General features: G+C 36.8%; 1 protein-coding gene and 2 pseudogenes across 1 annotated transcript; 1 reads left to right on the top strand and 2 right to left on the bottom strand.

Moving 5' to 3' along the window:
• Positions 1-135: 135 nt before the first annotated feature.
• On the bottom strand, positions 136-2,224 carry LOC125212508 (pentatricopeptide repeat-containing protein At2g22410, mitochondrial pseudogene; annotated as a pseudogene).
• Positions 2,225-4,420: 2,196 nt separating this feature from the next.
• On the bottom strand, positions 4,421-15,535 carry LOC125213242 (protein TOPLESS-RELATED PROTEIN 2-like). Its single transcript, XM_048113672.2, has 25 exons — positions 14,612-15,535; positions 14,020-14,199; positions 13,817-13,930; positions 13,582-13,740; positions 13,220-13,397; positions 13,004-13,130; positions 12,795-12,904; positions 12,558-12,705; positions 12,258-12,367; positions 12,022-12,091; positions 11,855-11,928; positions 11,663-11,758; positions 11,495-11,590; positions 11,222-11,349; positions 8,917-9,151; positions 8,661-8,825; positions 8,385-8,486; positions 8,100-8,246; positions 7,835-7,945; positions 7,562-7,744; positions 7,313-7,441; positions 5,964-6,059; positions 5,639-5,824; positions 5,019-5,185; positions 4,421-4,843 (listed from the first exon to the last, which is right to left on the bottom strand). The coding sequence occupies exons 1-25, from the start codon at positions 14,689-14,691 to the stop codon at positions 4,630-4,632; spliced, it is 3,405 nt and encodes a 1,134-aa protein (XP_047969629.1). The 5' UTR covers positions 14,692-15,535; the 3' UTR covers positions 4,421-4,629.
• Positions 15,536-17,353: 1,818 nt separating this feature from the next.
• On the top strand, positions 17,354-20,387 carry LOC148931111 (uncharacterized; annotated as a pseudogene).
• The last annotated feature ends 2,286 nt before the right edge of the window (positions 20,388-22,673 follow it).

Here is a 22,673-nt window from a genome sequence, read left to right as displayed (position 1 = left end):
CGGTCTCAAGAATAGCCACTCAAACAGAAAAGTTCAAGAAACATGATCAACAAAGCATGCCAACTTTTGTAGTTTAATCTGCAGTTGAGCAACACAACATTTAGCCAAAATTCTCAACATTCCAACTCAGAAAAATGTCTACAAAAATGTAACAATATGATTTTGGTAATCATCCAATTTACAATCATCCATCTTTGAAAACAGCAAAATCTCTTCTAAAACTCTGTATATACTATCAGAATCAGGATGTGATTCATCTGCAACTAGAAACTCATGAAATTTGCCCTCCACCGCGATCAAGCTCGACCCCGGTGTCTTCTTCACACCCTTCTCCCTCATCCTACTTCTAGCGACCCTCACATCGCTCCATTTCTTCTTATCTGCACACAAGCTAGCTAGCAGCACATACGTCCCACTATCTCCCGGATCCAAAACCATAAGCTTCTCTGCAGCAAGCTTCCCCAACTCAACATTGGCATGCATCCGACACCCATTAAGAAGGGCACCCCAAATGGCTTGGTCCGCCTCCATCCCCATCGAGTTTATCAAACTATACGCCTCTTCCAATAGCCCTACTCTCCCGAGTAAATCAATCATACAAGCATAATGCTCCATTGCAGGAGTGACCCCAAATGCCTCCATATCCCTGAAGTAGACCCAACCTTCCTCGACTAGCCCTCTGTGGGCACAAGCCGATAAAATACCCACAAATGTGATATTATCAGGCTTGAATCCGAGCTCCACCATAAGCTCAAACAGGCCTAGTGCCTTCTCAGCATGACCATGAGATGCATACGCCACAATCATGGAGTTATAGGACACCAAATCTTTCTTCCTCGTCTCATCAAATATCTCCCTAGCTAAATCAATGCTCCCACATTTGGAATACATATCAACAAATGCATTACCTAGAATTGTACTAAGAGGAATCCGTTTCTCCTTCACATAGTGATCATGGATTCGTTGCCCTACATCCATACGACCAGATTGAGCACACGCTGAGAGCACCAACACCAAAGTACTCTCCATAGGAGCAAAAGCTTCTATCTCCATCTCAGAAAACAACTTCAAAGCCTCCATCGGCCTATTATTCTGCGAGTATGCCCCTATCATCGCTGTCCAAGAAACCACATTCTTCTCCGGCATCTCATCAAACACCTTCCTAGCCATCTCAACCTCCCCGTTTCTCCCATGGCCGTTTATCATGCTAGTCCAAGAGAACACATCCCTCACCTCCATCTTATCAAAGATCTCCTTAGCCTTCTCCACACCCCCACATTTCACATACATATCCATCATGGCATTCATCATGTTCAAACTAAACCTAAACCCTCTCATCTCCGCGAACTCACGAGCCCTCTCTGCAGACCTCAAATCCCCCCTCTGAGCACAGGCGGAGAATACAGCCACCATTGTAACATCATTAGGTTCCACATCAGTCTCACGCATTTCATCAAACATCTTTAATGCATTATCGATCATGCCATTTTTCACACTCCCATCAATCATACTAGTCCAAGAAACCACGTCCCTAATCTCACTCTCGCGGAAAACTCGATCCGCGCAGCTCAATTTCCCCTTCTCGCAGTAAAAATGTATCAATTCATTCCTCACAATAACATCCCCCACAAACCCAGATTTCCAAATCCTACAATAAACACACTCTCCCGCTCTCAAATCCCCCAAACCTTCACACGATTTCAGCCCAAAAACATAGCTCCTCCTATCCATCTCCACGCGTTCTCTAACCATTGTAACGAAATAACAAAACCCCAACTCAGAAAACCCTTTCTTAACGCAGCCCCTTATTATTGTATTCCAGATATACACATTGGGTTCGGGAATTTGAGAGAAAAGAGCATTTGCATATCGAAGATTTCCCCTTTCGTCGAGTGCGATAAAGGATAGGAGCCTGCTGATTGGAAAGCGATGGAAAACGAGGCCGGTGCGCATCATTTGGGCGTGAATTTGCTTCGCTTGCGACATGGAATTGCAAGCTTCGGTGAGAAGAAGAATTGGGTGCGTGATTACGAGATTTGGGTTCGGATTTGAGTTCCATTTCTTTGAATTTGAAGAGTAGGTTTTGAAGCTGAATCGATTTGTTAAGGAGAATATTTGTTTCAGTAGAAGATGATTCATATAGCAAAACTTGTCAGTTTTGTTTGCTCATCTTCATGAATATGCAGCAAACCTCAGCTCCAGTTTCGATGTTTGAGACTGGAGAGCTGGTAAAGCTAAATAATTCTTACAGTAATTTTTTAAAAATACACATAATTATAGATTTATGGAGTACTACATTTATTCATATAATGCTATCTTAAACAGCCGTTTAATTACAAACATCATTACCTTCTTCGGTATATTTAGCATTTTTAATATAGTTCTACATATAGAGTTTGAATAGTAAAAAAAAAAAGGGAATCCTGATTCTTTTTTAAGTACTTTTAAAATGATTGTAAATAGTTATACAGGTTGTGTAAATTTTTCAATCCGGTCAAACTCCAACTATTTCTGCTGAAATTAAAATTAACGTTTGGATTTATAGGTAGATAGACATAACAATACTTTTAAGTACCAAGGAGTATTTTTTATTTCTATCTTTCACTTGAAACCACACCTGCAAATATTCATGCATTATTCATTCCTTCCTTAATTCATGAGTCCTACTATCTCATTTCTTTATTTTAAAAATGTAATTAATAAGAAAAAACATTACATTAATAAAAATTCATTAAATAAACTGAAAATTACATAGCCTAGCATAAGTTTAGTAACATTTGGTCCAATCTTCCTTGGTATAATCATAAAGTAACCAAAGCGCATGTACAAAATAACCTAGATGCAACGTATATAATATCAAAAAATACAATCCTAGCTCAGGTTGGGTGGTGGTGGGTGAGATACTAAAATATGTCGGATTGGAGCGGATCAGCTAATGCATATTATACAACATTTGCTAATACACTAATTAAAACCTGACACGTGTATGCTATTTAAGAAGAGAAAAATATTAAAATTCAACTCTAGTAATCTTTTCTATCTTCAACCAATATATTGAGATTATCTCCCTATGTTTTTTTTACTTGAAGGATGTCGAGGAAACCAAATTCTTCTTCATGCCATTAAAAATACACATTTATTTTCTCTCTCTCACGTACACACACACAACCTTCTCTCTCTAAGAGTGAAGATTATAAATAGAACTTGAATAGAATGGAATCAGTTATTTGAAAGCGTTGAGTTTTGTAAGGTGGCTGTGGATCTGGTGAAATCTATCAACAATTCATTTTTTTTATCCTTAAAATAAGTTAATTTATTGATAATCAAAAGCAGGAAGACAAATCAATGAACCATGTTTTACAAAATATATTCCACAACACAGAAGAAGAAAGAGAAGGTGATAAAACGCAAAGAAGAGGAAATACAGATTGGGTGATGAAATGAAAATCTGAAAGAAATAAAATGGCAACCAAAAACAAAGGCTAAAGCAGAAAAAAAAAATTCAGCCAAATGAGAGATGCGTTGGAGAATGAAGGATTACACGATCAAAAATAAAATACTAGTAACTGTTATTTTTTCCTTTTAAATAGCATACACGTGTTGGGTTTTAATTATTGTCTTAGCAAATTTTGTACGATATGCATTAGCTGATCCGCACCGGTCAGATTGTGCCAATTAGGCTGAATTAGTACTCATCCGTTCCATAGCAGTGATCATTTAAATATTTTGGTATGATCCATAGCAGTGAAGTCATTTTCCTATTAGTAAAAGACAATACATTTCTTCTCACTTATTTTATTTTCTTTTCATCTCTCTATCTTTTTCATTTTATACTTTATTTATATTTTACTTAATTCACTTAACACAATGTTTCTTAATCTCCGTCCCGATAAGAAATGCTTCCACTACTTCTGAACGGAGGGAGTACTAAATAAAATGTGTGATTTACTTCATAAATATAGTAAAACATAAATAGAACATGTAATGGAGGACGGACCAAAAAGAAAATATGAAATCCATATCTAGGGACAGAAGGAGTACGTCTTATCATATCTAGCTTAAGCTAATCATAAAATTTGGTTTAACATGTAATCTCTATGTTCCATGTTAATAAAGGTGTATCTTCTCTATATTATTCTCTCTTACTTAATTTTATACACTTTAACTAGTTATAATTATTTTTCCAAAACAAGTGCAGAAAATGAAACGCCTCTGTTAAGGCAGAACGGAAGGAGTACCCCAAATGAGATATGTGAAACAAGATTCATATCAAGCTACACAATTATCTGTTGCAGTGGGTATTCAGCTGACTCGACCCAAATTTACAAAATGATGCATTCGGCATAAAAATACATATCAAGTTTGATTGGTTCAAGTCTCACCAATTTGCCAGTGAAATTGCTATAGTATGAAATTGCAGTGATAAAAATAAATTTAATAACCGATTAAAATGAAAGTAAACAAAAAAGAGGGTGACCACGAACTACCCTTGTCAAGAGGTGCAACCAACAAAGTAAAACTAACCTGTTTATCTCTCAAGGAATAAAAAAGGTAACACTGAGACTTTACATTGGTATGCTTAAGAAGAGAATGAAACAATGAGGCGCTTTTTTTCTTACTTTGTATTAATCACCTAGATGGGGTTTCTGATGGCTGACTGTTCAATGCAGAGCTCGAAGGTATCGAAGGCATGCTCCCGTTTTCATGAGAGGTTGATCCACCCCACTTCGTCTCTGCATCCGATGGTTCAATCACATGAACTGCACCATCACTCATGCCAAGCGCAAATTGATTGGGGTCTGTCGGATGTGCTGCGATAACTATGGGGAAGGGATTATCGTTGCTGCACATGAAAAGATGTCAATTACTACTTAGTAAACAAAAAAAGAATTTGTAAACACTTAAGGCAGGAGAGATCTGGCATAATATCCCCCAGAGTGCCAAATTGGGAGTCATTATTAAGATAGAATGACATCAACATGTTTCAACAATATAAGAATATCTTTCAATATACGTACCTGGCTGATGATAAATAGGCAGAGGGTGCTATCCGGCACCGAAGGTTCAAACTGTCAGAATCGAATATGCCGATAGCACCATCACAAAACCCAGTAAAAATCGACAGACCATCGCACGAGTATATAGCGCTTGAAATAGCTGAGGAAAGTGAATCTCTTGGATACCACTGCAATTGAAAAAAATACTCGGATCATGACATTCTCGGCCATTAAAAATGCATGTGATTGGCATTTGAGGTTATGACCTAGCTTCCAACTCAACTAACTAGTACATGAACATTTGCAAGCACAAACCATTTATTGTTTTCTCCAATTTCCGTAATGGGAACTATTAGTGACATGGAGATTTTAGCATGTCAAATATACTCTATGTAAATTCCAGACATGCAACCGAGGGGGTATGAACTTCAATATATTGTATTATTGGCACATCACTAGTCTCTTGTCATATTATAACACTGTTCCTACTGTGTGACACTTGCAAACTTCTGTTCTTTATTAAAACTAAACTTTTACCTATTTCTGGAGGACCATATGCAATAGATAATGCACGAATAGCAAATATTCAAATAACTGCTTTGTGAAAAATATAAGAAACGAAAGAGAAGAAAAACACTCACTGAACGTAAACAATCTAGTTGAGCATCATATATAGCAATTTGACTTTCATGAACAACCAGTAGATGCGATTGATTGTTATGGAACTGAACCCTAGTTTCTCCAACCAGGGTAGATGGGTGACCGGGAGGTGGCTGTATTGGCCGTGATTTCTTCTTCTCCCATCCATCAATGCTCCACATGCACAGCTGAAATCGGGATAGAAAATTAAACATGCTGGTTTTCATATAATACAACTCAGCTAATAACTTAGCAATACTCGGAAGAAATATTAAATTTTATAACTTGAACATAGGTTAAAACAAGTCAATGCTGGGCATGACTTGCCTGAGCATCAGCTCCAGATGAAACTAATATGTTCAAACTCTGAGAAAATGCAAGCCCTGAGATCCGTTTCTGATGGCCCTTGAGCTTCGTTTTAACCTATAATGTGAACAAGCATGACAGAATCAGTAAATCTAAAGATGATCATGAAAACAGTAAGAGCATCATATGCAAGCACGGGACAATTCATCATTCAGAGATTGGACAAGATGAGTTATTACGTGTACATATTCAAAACATTAAAAGGCCCAAACACTATGTCATTACAAGGACCTTGAATAAAGACTAAAGTCCAATTTTGGTCCCCTACATTTGCCCTAAAATTCTTTTTGGTCCCAAACATTAAGTTTGTGACCTTTTGATCCCTAATACTCCCTCCGTTCCATAGTAATAGAGGCGTTTCTTTTCGGCACGGAGATTAAGAAAAATTGTGTTAGATAAGTTAAGGAAAGGGAGAATAAAGTGGAAAATGAAAAAGGTAGAGAGATGAAGAGAGAAAAAAGTAAGAGAGAATAAAGTGAGAGTAAAGTATGTGTGGAAAAATATGTTGACTTTTGCTAAAAAGGGAAATGACTCTATTACTATGGAACGTACCAAAATGGCAAAATGACTCTATTACTATGGAATTGAGGGAGTATATTGTTTTGGTACCTTTTGGTCCCAAACATATTGTTTTGGTCCAAAATAACCATTTTCTGTTAAAATTAACGGTCGAAGTGTTTGACCAATTTAATAACTTAATTATAATCTAATTAACTTAATACTCCTTCCGTTTCCTCAATGCCGAGACAAAACTTTTCAGCAGAGAATCTAAGAAAAGAATGTTTAGAGTGTTAAATGGATAGATAATAAAGTGGAGTAAATTTGATGTTTTTAAATTTAAATTTCATTAGTATAAAAATTGAATTTTTATATACATGAAAAATTCTTTGATTATTTAAACAGGATTTTTCATAGCTCTCTACTACAAACTTAAATTTTGGTCAAACACTTTGACCGTTAGTTTTAACAGAAAATGGTTATTTTGGACCAAAACAATATGTTTGGGACCAAAAAGTACCAAAATAATATGTTAGGGATCAAAAGGTCACAAACTTAATGTATGAGACCAAAAAGAATTTTAGGGCAAATGCAAGGGACCAAAATTGGTCTTTAGTCTTAAATAAATAAGCACTACTAAGGTGCTAACTACTAAAATTCTCTGATTCAAGATAGATGAGCAAAAGGCTGGCTCAATACCAACAATAAGTAACACACTGTACCCCTCTGACACATGATTATAAATTCAATAAGTAGATATATCAATTCCTCTAGAATGCTAGCACACCCCCAAACACAGTCAAGATACTTACCTCATCAACTCTAACATTGTAAATCTGTATCGTAGAGTCTTCCATTCCAATAGCAATTATATTGTTGTCTTGTGGATGAAATGCCAGATAAGTAGCAGCAGGAGGCGGTGGCATGAAAGTTGTCATGACCTGACCAGAATTAGTACGCAAATCAATTATCTAGCATGTTTAAAGTATACTCATGTGGGAAGTAGTACAGTCCAATAACTACAGCAATTTTGGAAATCTGAAGTGAAGAAGTTAGCACACCTTAAAGGTCATCATGTTGAACAAGGAGACTTTCCCCCCTGATGCAGACATAACATAGGAATCATTCTTAGACAAGGCAATACATGCAACAGATTCTTCAGCTGCTTTGGAATCAGACACATCATTCGACATGAGAGCCCCATTATTTGGCTGCCACAACTGAGGCACACTAGAGGCAGAAGACTGAAAATAGACATCATATCATTATAATTAGTTTAAGTGAACAATGCTGAGGAAGGCTTATTGCTAAGCAAATGATAATCAAATTCTGACTTTTCCAGATGGATTGCGTTCATTGCGCTGCCACTTCCACAGCTTATGAAGAGCATTAGAAGCCAATGCTAAGACAGCTAAGCCAGAATTCGTGTATAGCAAACGCACGACCTGTAATGCATTATGCTATTAGACATCAAATTGAACATAACCAAAACAACGATCAGTTTCCTGAATAAGAATATAGCAATCTCCTTATTCAAGCAGACATTCTTCAACTGAAGGGGATTGCATGTCAGTTCAACAAATTGTCCACATCACATACTTTGTTAGGTGCCAGAGAGTCGGGCAATTTCAGAGCCTTGAGTTGAGATGCATCAGATATGTCAGAAGACTTCCAGCTTTTGATTTTTTCAGTGTTCTCAAGGATCCTCGGTTTTACATCAGTTCCCCTGCTGCTTTCCATGCTGGCCTGAAAAAATTTTCCAAGCAAAATGAGCTGGCTGCACATTCTCAACTATCCTTGAGGATGAACCGAAACAACTAACTTATCAATTAAGGAAAGTGAAATAGATTGATTGAATGAATCACAACTGCACAAGACCACTACCAGAAGAGACATTGGCTGTTGGATCCTATCACTGCGCTCAAAGGGGGATGCTGAAGCAGAAACGCTAGCAATGGGACCCAATGGACCAGCAGCAATAGCAGGCTGCAGAGAAAATTAAGCCAAAATACATTAAACGAATATATAAGTGTTGTGGACTCTGAAGCAGAAACAGTAGCAACGGGACTCAATGCACCAGCAATATCAGGCTGCAGAATAGGAGAGCTTGAAACTGAAATACAGTGAATGAATCAAATAGTCAGAAAAACTGAAATTTACTTTGACATTAGCTTCAGCGTGAGCACGAGCACCATCGAACGCTCTGCTCTCCAGCATTCTTAGCATGTGCTGACCCCCAGTATTAGCCAAGATCTTAATTCCATTTTCACTGGTGGTAACAGCCAGCAATGAACCTTCCTTATTGAATCTTAATCTAGGGCTTGCCTGCAAGTATAGTACAGACCAACTTAAGGTTTCAAATATGAAGGCAATAATGACAGCAATCTGAAAGATGCAATAAGCTAAAGATACTAACTGGCAATCCACCATCAGCATCAGTATAAGTAAGGATATTGATGTTATCCATGTCCCAGAACTTTATCTGAAACTCGTCACCAGCTGCTAAGAAACGGTTCCTTGTGGTGTCAAACTGCACCACACCCAAAGAACGCTTCCGGAAACCAGAATATGTCCTCTTAATGGCTCCTTCACTCTCATTCCACTCAACAAGGTGAGATTCACCTTCTTTACTGGTTCCACAAGAGAACAGCCTGAAAATAATTTATTGTAAATAAATATCTCACCTATATAACCATGAAAGATAATGTTGTTTTTAAGAAAAGAGGGGAAAAAAAGAGCTGCATAATTGGCAAACTCTGGAAGTAAAAGAACCTGTAAGCAGCAATTAATCCTGGATTTTCTACTTTAAAACATTTTTTATTTTTTGACATTGCTCATACTGAGTTACTCAGAATCAAGGTGATGTTTTCACTTATATGAGCTAAAAGTTCCCTCACACATGACATATGAAAAAGGTAAAATAACTGTTTCTCAAACACAGATTCTATGGGGAAGGGGTCCTCCTCAACTATTAAAACGATCAATTTCCCCCTTACTGATATTGATCCACAACCATGGCATAGCAGGTATATCGTTGAGGCCAGCAAAATGTGGTGGAATACAACATGCAAGATCTTGGAGATTGGATTAGTTGTCTACTTGTCTTTGAGTTTATTTTTTGTTATTTTAGTTTATCATGAGTCGAGCAGGATTAGGATTATCTTTATGTCTCAATTGTTTATGAGCAGTAGGAGTCTTGAGGTTTGATAAAGGAATGCTGAATATTGAGTTGTAATCGGCTTCCAAGGAGGATCGAAGTTGTTACGCTTGTTTAGCTATTCCGTAATACAGTTTCTCTTTTATGCAAACACTTACTGTGACATCACTGCCTGGCGCCTTGCATATCTATCACATACCTATATTACATTATTACCTACTCAATTTCTTCTTTTATTTGGCCAAAACATCATTTTTATTTTGGTAGAACGCAAGACAAGTTTATTAGTATTTTTTTTAAAGGGGCGAGTGACACCAGAAAGGGGACAGTATCCTAGTTCAAAATACAACAAAAATACCTAGTTATGTCTAAAACTACTTTTTTTTTAAGCTAGCCTTAACCAAAACTCCAAACCTAACGCAGCCCCACACCTTGAAGGATTCATGTCCTTAGAAAACTCGCATATGCCTTCCAAACCACAATGACCAACAAAGAACTGCCAGGTTAGTCATTATTGATTGGTGATAATTCAATAAAATACTTTACGAATTGCAGGTTTAATTTTTCAATGAGATTCAAGAACACACAATATGAATGATTATTCAGAGGAGATTTTAAACCTTTGTTAATATGAATGATTATTCAGAGGAGATTTTAAACCTTTGTTAGCTTTTAGGAGTTGTATAATTTGCTGAGATTTAGGCTATAGTAAACAAATCACAAAAGTTGTCCAGAGAGAGATTGTGGCTATGTTTGTGATCCTTCATATGAATTGGATTAATAGGTTAATTGTATAGTTTCTTCAGAGTCGATAGTTCTATCGCATCAGCCTTTTATTCCTGAATTTTAATCTAAGTTTGTACAGTTGAGTCTTTTTCTAAATGAGTCTACTTTTTTTAAATTTAATTTTTTTAGTTTACTTATTTGGTATTCTAGTTAATAATCATAATTCTCAAATCCCATAGTTTAGCTTGAATAATACTACTATAAAGTGTCTGCATTTATTGCTTGTATTTTCATAATTTTAGTCTCTTTTACTATGGATGCACTGTTTGCTAATCGACCACAATAATTGTTTAATTGTAATATTTTATTGTTGGGAAATCAGTGATCACCAAGCAAGAGGAAAATCCATACTTCCATAGGACACCCGGAGTCAATAACTAGAAATCTCATGAAGTAGTTGGTGCATTTCTTACCATTTACTCCCTCCGTCCACGATTAAAAGTCTCATTTCTAAATGGTGCGGGTTTTAAGAAATGTTAAGAAAAGTGGGTGGAAGAAAGTTAGTGGAATAGGGGTCCCACTTGTATATATTAGTTTTAAATGATATGTGAGTGGAATGAGTTAGTGGAATGTGGGGTCTCTTTACCATTTATGGTAATTATGAACCGGGACTCTTATTCGTGGCCGGACAAAAATGGAAAAACGGGACTCTTATTCATGGATGGAGGGAGTATGTCCTTGTTTATCAAACAATTATTATTTGCAAGTAATGTCATGGATACCTTAAACAATGAAGGTAGACAAAAAGGACAAACCAACCAGAAAAATTGACAGGTACCTGGTACCATCAGCACTATAAGCCATTGTCGTGCACCAAAGTCCAGGGGCATCATAATCCACTCTCGACCCCAAGGAATCATAAAGCCAAGCTTTTATTTTCCCATCAATTGCGGTAGAGAAAATAAACTGCAAACAGAATCAAAAACTAGAATCAGATATCCCTTTATCAATTCGACCAATGAATAAGCCACCAACACAGTTCAATTACAAATTACAACTCAAAAGGGTACGCAGTGAGAAGGAGGGTGAGCATCCATTTACAATAACGCACCTGAATATTCTCTTTATAGTGAGGACATACGGAATATACAGGAGCTTCATGACCTTCAAAAGTATACAGCCTACGTCCTGCTACTGCATCCCATATCTAGGGGCAAAGTTACTTGTTTAGATCAAGGAGACCAAACAATGGGGCACAAATAGTAAAAGCACTTGTTACCTTAATTGTCTTATCATCCCCACATGTAACTATGCAAAGTTGCTTATTGGGATGGGCAAAAGCAATATCATTCACACCGCCAATATGAGCATCAATCTACAATTAAGGAAATAATCTGTCATTGCAACTCTAAACAATTCTCAAGCCCGGTAGGAAAGAGTGAGCAAAGGAGAAGTTGGGAGGAATCCTGACCTCTAAGTGTTGTCTTAATTCTCCAGCTGGATTGTAGGTATATATCTGAACTATGTGCTTGGAAAAGGCAACACCTCCAAGATCGAAGAAAAAATTATCAACGACAGAACAAACAAGTCTATGAAGTGTAGAAATTAAATAGTTGGTAATATGACAATGTTATATACCAAGTATAGATCCATCTGGGCCCCATACACATCTATTAACGGATATTGTCGCATCTTTAACCAAAGTTGTCTGGACAAGACCAAAGTATAAATAAATAGATATGTCATAAATTTCACAATTATAAACATGTACCATAGTTACATATACATGTAATTTATAATATATAAACAAAAAATAGTATGTAACTTAAAAGTTGTACGATACACAGGACAAGGCAAGCACATTGAATACTCACTTGGAATGGCATTGAACAAGCTGATATATCCCAAACCTTGAAGGTTTTAAGTGCTAACCTTTCTCGAGAACCGACTTCCCAAATGCTGATATCACCAACATTTGTTCCAACTACATTGGAGACAACGTCAGTAACATTAGCATATTTATATATTAACATCATCATGTTTTACAAATGACATATTTTCAATTTCAGATTTCTCTACAACACTCTGTAACAATAATGAATTGGAGGTAGTCTCGTGATAAAAAAGAGTAAACTAGTCTGAAATTCAAAAGAAGAATGAAAAGAAGGAACAACCTAGAAGAACAGTCTGTTGTTGTGGATGGAAGTCCATGCTCATAACATTAGATCCTTGACTAAGATTCCGAATAACAGTTTTGGGAAGGTCATCTGGTGAATACATATTATTACTGTTAGGTGGCTGGGTCGATGCAGAAAATGATACCTAGACATCATCAAACATGTGTCAAAACTCAAAACATCATTAGATAATATATATTAAGAGATTAACAGAGTTGCATCCAACTTCCAGACCTCGTCAGGTTGTCCCGGGCGGAGACGTTTCATTAAATGTTCAGAATCAGCAGTCTGATAGTCCATTCCAGGGCCACCAGGAGGGGTTCTTGGATGTTTCAAGAAGGCAGCTGGTAGTAACATGTCAAAGAACTTGTTCTTTTAGTCACTACTTTTATGTGCTGAGGATGATTGCAAATTAAGTTCAATGTGATCATTTTAAACCTCACCAGGACTAGGTGCCTGAACAAGGCCAGGAGGAGCTGCAGCAACAGCAGCATGAGGCATAGACTGGTTAGCAGTTGACATCCAACCTGCAATAGCACTAGGAGGGGGAGAAACAACAGGTTGGAAAGGCTGCAAAAAGAAAGCAAAGGGTTAGATGCCAATAAATGTAACCCAGTCAGCAAGATTTAAAAAAAAAAAAAAACAAAGACCCTACTTACACCATGGGCTCCAAGAGGAGGAAACACACCAGGTTTAGGAACAGGTCCTGCTAGAGGGTTGTTACCAGGAGGGGGGGCACGTGCTCCGTTACTTGAAGAACAAGTATGGTCAGTGAAGAGTGTTTTAATATCCGGGTTCGGGCGTGGGTTCTTGCAGAGCTGATGCTGCCAGTTAAGACTGCAAAACCATCAGACATAAATAACAACAAAAAATAATCTAGAAATTAAATGTTAAAGTGGTTCTGGAATGGGAAATAAGCTATAATGAAAATTCAAATGAATGCAGATATGTACTTCTTAAAAATGACACAGATAATTAGTAGAAGGTAAGTCCAAATCGTATGCCAGGGCTGGATTGTCACCTCTGGTTGATTAATGTTCTCAATCTCGAAGCCTTAAAAGCAGGAAAAGTGAGTTTGTCACGGAACAAAGGATTTGCCTCTATCAGCTTTTTAAGCTCAACAAGCATTATGTTGCGTGCTGACTTTGTGTCCCCGTATTTGGAGAGCTGTTCATTCTGCCTATAAATGTAGTTCCCATACAAATTAAAAAGTGAAAAGGATAAATGATAAGTTTACAGTTAAACAAAAGTATAACCTGAAGTTGTCAAGAGTCAACAGCTGTGTGATCTCTTTAAATAGATCCTCATTAAAAGAGGCAAACACCTTCAGATCTTTAACAAGAATCTCTACAGCTTTTGCTCGATCTTGTCTGAAAATGTTGGATAAATAACAGATTTGACAACTGCTCGGAGACACACAAGATTTCAGTTTATATGATGACACTGAAATACAGCATACCTATCAAGAGCTTCAAGGTATTTCTGCTTTCTAATCTCAAAGAAGATTTTCATCGAATATCGGTTGTCCTCAACTTTGGTGAATCCACTTAAATAACGCTCAACTTCCTCCCATTCACCAGCTTGGACTTGATCCTCAAAGTACTTCATGTTGAAGAAAAATCCGGATTCTTGCTCCAATCTGTACACGTTACACATGCAATGTAAACAGCAGAAACCTTTTGTGTCAAAAAAAAACAACAAAACGGAACCCAATTGATTTGTGCCGACAAGTCATTTTAAAAAGAAAAAGGTGCAGTGGTTGAAGCAACAGTTACTCCCATAATTTTCTTTACAATAAACTAGTGGGTCATATACATTACCATGTTCAAAGCAAGCAGGTGTTCATTCATTCCATTATACCCAAAATTTTATAAACCGGGTATACCTCAAGCTTATCCTCATAGAGATATGAAGATAAATGCAAAATACTCAATCCCACCCCACCCCAACCCAGAAAGGAAGCAAAGAAGCAATGCCTTGTGTATTTACAGTCGCATGTTACGATAAATTCACAAAAGCTAAGTTGTCACACAAACCAAAACAGAACTTACTTATGAACAGTCTCCTTGAATTTCTCCTCATCCAAGAACTGCAATATTAAGAACACCAGTTCTCGACTCAAGGACGACATAGTGACGCCTCCCGGCCCCCCCAGCCACTCCAGCGCAAAATCCCAACTAGTACCCAAATCAAATTAAGGGAAAGGGTGGAACCTAACCTCTCCAAACCAACAGGAAAAGGAACACAGAAACCTTTGCTCTCGAATGCAAAATTACACAATCTCTCTGAACAGATAAATAAATTACACTAATAACTTATGTGGCAACATGAAAGATATCGGACCATATCTAGGGGTATAAAAGCCTAATCCAAATTCCAGAAGTACCTGAAGAGCTCAAATAATATTTCCCAATTACACTTACTTATTCAAGATCAAAAGCCCCTTTTAAATGACAACAAATCAAAATAAAACGACGAGGATATCAGAAACCCCCAAAAAAGAGAAAACGTCTTCAAACTACAAATTCAAATTCCTAAAAACAAAATAAGCCTTCATAATTCAATCCATAACCATATATCACAGAACCACAACTCCGCTCTCTACGCAAGCCTCTACCATTCGGGACCCGCAATAATTCGAGCTGAATAGCACTATATCCAGATCTGAGGGCACATCCTATCGCAGCGCAAAGAAGAGCTCGTCTGCACTATCTGAGAAGTCAACAATGCAGAGAGCTAGGGTTTTACTAGGAAGAAACAGTCTCGTTGCCTCTTTAACCCAATTTATATCCTTAATTCTCTCTGCTACACTCACCCCCTCCACTTTCCTATTCTGGTCTTTCACTCTCTCTCTCTCTTAAACTATTATGGTTTTTTTTGGCACGTAAATGTTTCTCTCTCTAAAAACAGTAACCGTTGCATATATACTAGGAACAATTTATGGGGATGTGCATTAAAAGCAGGTTTGCTGCAAAAGAAATAAATTGAAATTGGGGACGATGATTAAGACCCCTTTTCGTATAATATTTGTAAATTGTTGTCAAATATTTTAATCTATGTTCATAATCGCATCTTTCTAGTTTCATCCATTCATCAAAATTAATCTTATACTACTAAAATAAAAATTTATACTCTTTCCTATTTTGTTTACTTTTTCTTTTTTTATTTTATTTTATTTTATTTTATTCATTTTATCTTTCTTTTTCTCATATTTTATCAATTTCATTATGAATCTATTATTAGTGGACTAATAGAGTAGTAAAAGCTGAAATACTCTAAGCCTTTTTATACACATAAATAAAATTTCCCATTCTTTCTTTTCTTGTATAGTTAATCGGGATATTGTTTTGTTATAAACTTTCCCTTAATTAACTAAAGTTATATTGTCAAATTAAATTTGGATTAAGCTTTATGTTACTACTATTATGATTTGTGTGTTGTTTAGTTCATGTTAAAAGAATGCTACGTGCTTTATATTTAACTATTTTAAGGGTTTTTTTAAATAGGAGAATATGAATATAAAAGGAAATGTTGTCTAAGATTTTTTTTGCTAATATCGGTTGGTATGGTTTCTTAGGTTAATTTTGGTGTTATACGTCAAAATGGTGATAATGACTGCTAATGACTGGAAATTTCCACTTAAATTAAGTGTGATGGATATATTTAAATCATACTATATGGGTATTATTTGTTTCTTATTTATTTCCTTCTAATCGTTTTTCTCTTTTTTGTCGTTCTTTTTTTTTTGAAGGAAACTGCTTTATTAGTTTTTTTTTTCCATTTTCGGATTAGTTTAGGCATAAAAAGTTGCATGGAGATGGACTAAAAATATTGAGTTGTCTTTTATTGAATTGATATTTATATGTGCATTATTTAAAGAGCCCATGCGTGAGAAAATGAAATGGAAAGGGACTTTCTGGAATAATTTCTCTTGCATGTGATATTTCTTTTATCTGTTGGCAAATTTCTTTCTCTTTTTCTTTTTAGTGTCTTGTTATAATGATTATTAAATATTCGTGCACGTACACAAGTAAACGGATTTACTATAAATAGACGTTTGTATATCTTTTCAAATGAATGGCTGGCTATATGCTTGTGAAAATGTAAACTAAATTTAAAAATGGTGAAAAAAAAATTAGATTAGTAAGCATGTTATAATATATGAGTCTTTTTTTCCTTTAGAAAGGATAATATTGTCAATAATTAGATTTGGTGTCCAAGAATATTAGGAGTCAAAGAGTTGAGACTTGGTGGCCAAGAATACTTAGAGCCTAAGGGGTCGTTTGGTTATTAACATGGGTAATGTCTATAATCAGGCTTCCCAGTGGTGTATAATCTGAGGATGTCTTGGCTAATTACAAAACGGGCGTTTGGTTGAATACAACCCAAATTAAAACAAGGCCCAACCCCTCGTTTGGTTGATTGTAGTGGTATGGACTGTTAAGCTGTGCTGTCTATTTTGCCCCTAGGGTTGCAGATGAATTTTAGGATTGCACAGACATAAAAACGCGAATTCCTTTTAGACTTTCATCATTCGCGCGGGTTTTTTTTTCGGAGCAGCCTCCCCACATCGGCGGCGATTGCAAAATTCCTCTTAGAAAGACGATCTAAATCCTATCCAGGTTAGATTATTTATTTGTATTTCGCTCATCTGCTAATTTAAACCTGATTTTATGTTGTGATTCTTAGTTTGCCCTTCCATTATGCACTCCTTCTCTACTAATTCATGACGAGATAAACCTGGTGTTTGTGGTGTATATGATGTGTGTATGTCACTGAAATTTCGATGTAAAATGTTGGTATGAATGTTAAGCTTTTTTTTGCTAAATTTCCTGCATTTGATGTTCTGTTAATGAGTTTTACTGTTTACTTTGAATGTGACTCTTGCTCATTTATTTTTTCGAAGCTATGTCCGATCCTCGACGATTTGTACCCTCAGGAGATGGTAGCCAGAACACACAAGGTTTGGGTTTTTATGAATTTATTCTTGTCCATAGTCTGGTATTGTCTACAGACTTTGATATTTTTGTACATGCTGCCCTATATTCCTCAATTTGTCTCGGGGAATAGCCAATACCGAAGGGGAAACGATACCAGAATTGTTGTACCCCGTCGTTCTTGGTCTGACCGCGAAGAAGTTGTCCTCGTGGTTGCCTTTGTCACACCTCAACCCTTATGACATATGCACTTACTATAAATAAATTTTAAATATTAAATAAATTAACCCACACTTCAAGTACATAAAACACACATATTATATAATTTCAAAAACAAACATTTATCATGTACATATTTCAAAACATTCTAAACCGTAGTGGACCCTCTCACGACTCTATATAGTTCACATTTATCTACATGCAAAAATGATGAGGAAGAGAATTTGCCAAAATGCGTCAGCCGCCGACCCTGATAACATGTGGAGTTCCTATGACTCACGTTAACCCAAAAGTTCACTGATATCTATTCCTGAAAAATATTAGTGGTTTATATGAGCCACAACTCAGTATGAGCCACAACTCAGTGCATATAAACCTTACCTTTAATTTCACATCTCAGATATCAATATATTCTTTAACCAATATATGTAACAATAACCAACAAATATTAGAATCAATTTCATGTACATATGCATATGCCACTTTGTTCAGTTTATTATTCTGTGACAAATCAAGCCTAACATCTGCCCGGGATTCCATTGTATCATGACCCGAAGGTCTCATTGCCATTGTACATATATATATGACCCGAAGGTCCATTGTCATTGTATATATGACCCGTAGGTCTCATTGCCATTGTATACATATATATGACCCGAAGGTCCATTGTCATTGTATATATGACCCGTAGGTCCATTGCCATTGTATATGACCCGTAGGTCCATTGCCATTGATATCAGACTCAGGGCATGATTGTCACAGATCCTCTTTAATCCAATGATTCAAATAATTCCAAAACCATGTGCAAACATATCAATTGCACTAATCACATATTTCTATCATATAATCATTTCACATATCCATACCATATTCCACCATCTATATCAAATAACACATAATTATATCAGAGTCACATCATATAATCAAATCATTCATTTTATTTAACACTTAGCAAAGAAGTACATAACACATGTAAAATCAAAAGTGTGATTTATACACACCTGATTATGAAAATAATCCATCCGAACATTTAATTTTGCTTCTTGATTCAGGACACTCGATTCTTCTTGCTTTCTTTCTTTTGTTCCCGATCCCTACTAAATATGTCTATATCTAAAGGAAATAAAGTATTCATCGTTCTCTGTTTTTCCTTCCTCCCATATCCACCTATTTTACACACATATATATAGACATTTGATTTATAAAATAATGAAAACAAAAGATAAACATGCATGCTATGTTGCTTCTCTTTTAAGGAGATTAGTGACACTACTAAATGAGAACATGTGTGCAACAAAATTATATATATAAATTGCATTGTATTTACTATTTTATTTATAATTCTTCTAGAATCACTAAACATGTTTCTATTTCTTTTTCTCTTTTTCATAACTCTATAGATATAATATAAAGAAATCACATGATATATATAGTATACATATATTCGTACACCTATGACATTTTAAGTTAATAATTAATTAAATATAATTTTGTTATGAATATATAACTAACTCATCATACTAATCTGTTAAAAATTATTATAATCCCATAAATCAAAACTATCTATATATATTCGACTATATTGAGTCACTATAATAATAAATATATTTTCTATGACACACTTAATATCTCTGTAGTATAAATGACAAGAAAATATGCTAATATGCAAAATAATGCATGTTTCGGGTTGAGGATGTCACAGCCTTGAAGGATTTGGTGGCCCGTGGGTTGAAATCGGATAATGGTTTCCGCGGAGGCTACTTGAAAGTGGTAGAGGGGTGGCTGAAGAAGGAGTTTCCGAGAACTGATTTGAAAGCTAATCCGCACATTCAGTCTAAGATAACGGCGGTGAAGAAAAGCTACAACTCACTAGCAAAAATCCTTGACCGGAGTGGTGTGGGTTTCAATGTACATGGAGATTTTAAGATTGATTGTGACGATGATCGATGGGATCAAATCGTGAAGGTTCGTTATATTTCTCTAGATGTTCAATAGTTATCATAAGTGATAGAAACTTTGCCATAGGTTCTGACCTTGTAGACATTTGTATGTTCACACATAGCAAGACAGCGGTGCACGCGGAATGCGCACGAGGTCTTGGCCTTACTGGGAAGACTGGAAGGTCATCTTCGGCAAAGACAGGGCAAATGGTGGCCAATCCGAATGGGTTGCTGATGCAGTGGCAGATAGTTCTCCAGATGCACCTGAGATATGTGAGAGTAGTGATTATCATCCTAGCTTTGAAGATTTTCTGGAGTACGACGAGCAGGTTTAGGCTACGTTTGCAAATACTGGGGTTGGTGACAGTAGCACTCAAAGTGGAGCGAACGCTACTGCAAACGTTCAGGTTCCTCAGAAAAGTAAGCGCAAACGCAAGGTCCGGGATGATGATAACGGCATAGTTGAGCTACTTGGAAAGCTGCACGCCGAGACCAACGCTCGTCTGGAAACATTGGCATCACGCATTGGGTACGAGATTGATTTGGGAAAAGCAAGGGCTGAAATCTTTAGTCATTTGTGCAACATACCAGAACTGACCTAGAATGAAAGGTATGATCTGTGCGACATTATTGGTAAAGAGAACACCCGTCTAGAGATCTTTAGAGGACTCCTTGATGCTTCGAAGGCCGGATATGTGAAGTGTGTCCTGGGGAAAGAAGCTCGCTTGTAGATGGCGTTGCACCACAGTTTTTTTGTCTTATGATCACTGCAGCTTTACTTAACTGGTGGTGTAGTTGTTTTGTCTTATCGTTTTGTGGCCAAAACTTCTCTGTTGGGTTTTGTATGGCTATTTGAAGATGTTTTTTTGGTATTGTAATTATGGACGACTTAATCGCTCGTTAAAACTAATCGTTCGCGATGATGTATGACTAACTAGTTGCATTTCCATTAAATTTCGTATTTGGTTTCCCTTTAATTGTTGTAAACGATCTGCTTTGCATCTCCCTTTGACATGATGTTGTAGTTTCCCACATGTTATCACCGAGAGCTGATTATTTGGGATGGGAGAATGCAAGATCGTTCACTGCTCCGACTTGAGCATCAATCTGGAACAAAAGTATTCAGTTGCAATTTCCCAAATAACACAAAGAATTTCTAATAAGGTTGAATATGGTATAATACCTCTAGATGCAAACGGTCTTCATTTTTTACATGATATGAATAAATTTATACAATGTCTCTCGAATATGCAATACTTAATAAGATCAAAAATAAATATTTTAAATCAAATCACTTCTTATAATCCACTTTTAATGAATAGATGTATCAGCTAAAAATTGTGGAGTGTACACACCAACGAAGAACCAAACTACTCAATATATATAATAACAATCTATAGTTGTAGCTCAAATTGAATATGTGCAGATAATTCCATGCAACTCCATCAAGTTGATAATGCATAATAGGTTAAATTACTTAATTATACTAGCCGCAAAAAAAGGCCTTGGAATACAAAGAAAATCGTTCCCGATATACAAGAACATTGGCCATCTAGATAAGCTAAGATAAACTAAAACGATTAGCAATATAATATAGTGGATACACTAGCTTCACATCCGATGTAGAAGACGTTGGGCAAAACATAACAGTGTCTTCCGAGCGAAGCTAAGAAATTGTCACCCCATTCATATGTGGGGCTTCCCTAGCACCCTAAACCACATCCTCGGACTGTTTGATGCACATGATGGGGCCAATATGGGACTTTGGTGGCAACGGCCTCGGCAGTACACGAGATTTTTTTCCCTCAACCTTCCTTTCCAGCTTTCCTTTAGCATCGGGGCCGTTGTAACATACAGCCTTCTTGGTGGTCGACTCCCGATCCAGAGGGCCGCCTTCGTCGAACATGAGTTTACTCCTCGCAAATGAGGAGGCCTGGTTGCTATTCACCTCTCCATCGCCTTCCCAGCGCACACCAGACCAGGAGATTGGGAGTCCGACACCACGATCACCGTGTTCGCTTGCTCCTCTTTGACAGCTTTCACACCGAACAATTCGTTGAGTTGATTGTATGCCGGGTCACCACGTCGGGAATAAGCTCCGAGAAGTGAGTTTCGCTTCAAGAAAACCAAATGATATATGAAAAATCAACACTTTAAAGCATACGTAGTATTATTAAGTGATGTACTTACTTCTAGCGCTTCCGACCAATTAGACGCAACAACAATGACGACGTTGGTTGACGGATTCCAGTAGGTTGCCTCCAATGCCACGATCTCGTTGAAAGTGTTGTAACGCTTTTCCAGAAAATGCACACGATCAACCAGATCATACCACTCAAACGAGATGCCAACCTGGTTTTCAATCGCAAGCTTGGCATCGGATATGAAATGGCTGGGAAAAACTGACCCCACGCAACCTGCAGCCTGCTTCAACCTTAGCAATGTACCCAGCAAGACTGAGTCAATCTCGTGGCTCCAGCGTGAGCCGTAGAGGAATGAGCTTTGGATAACACTGTAATCGGACATTTTGGAGGGATGATAAGGTTGCAAGCAATTTTGAAGTGGTGAATGGTTTGGTATCACCATGCTGCCCATATTTATAAGCCAAAATAATGAAGAATACATAAGTACAAAGAATTTAAGGTTTTTGCCATGCAACTACCCACTTAATTGACCAGCGTCGAATGCAGTGGGTAGTTTAATTAGTAAATGGATCTTCATTGTTGGGTGGAATAAATTGGATACAATAATTTAATATTTAGACTTGCAGCTCCTTAGTTAATGAAAAGCGTCGTCTGTGATGGTTTGGTATATGTCCAATCTGCTTTCTCCAATTGCAAAGTAAACATAATGACCTCAATTAGTCTCCAATGCTAGGTACACAAAATGGCCTAAAACTGAAGACTACACCTCTGAAAAGGAGATCACATTCAATGCTTCACCCAATACCATTGGACTCAATCAATGCTATACTAAATAAACTAAACAAATCAAATGTTTTATGACCAAATGAATGC

Source organism: Salvia hispanica, chromosome 3 (genome assembly GCF_029641045.1).
Source record: "Salvia hispanica isolate PSC_SH4W2 chromosome 3, Shi_PSC_v1, whole genome shotgun sequence".
In the NCBI taxonomy this organism is placed as follows: domain Eukaryota; kingdom Viridiplantae; phylum Streptophyta; class Magnoliopsida; order Lamiales; family Lamiaceae; genus Salvia; species Salvia hispanica.
Note: the sequence above shows the minus strand (reverse complement) of the source record. Positions and strands in the feature narration are given on the sequence as shown.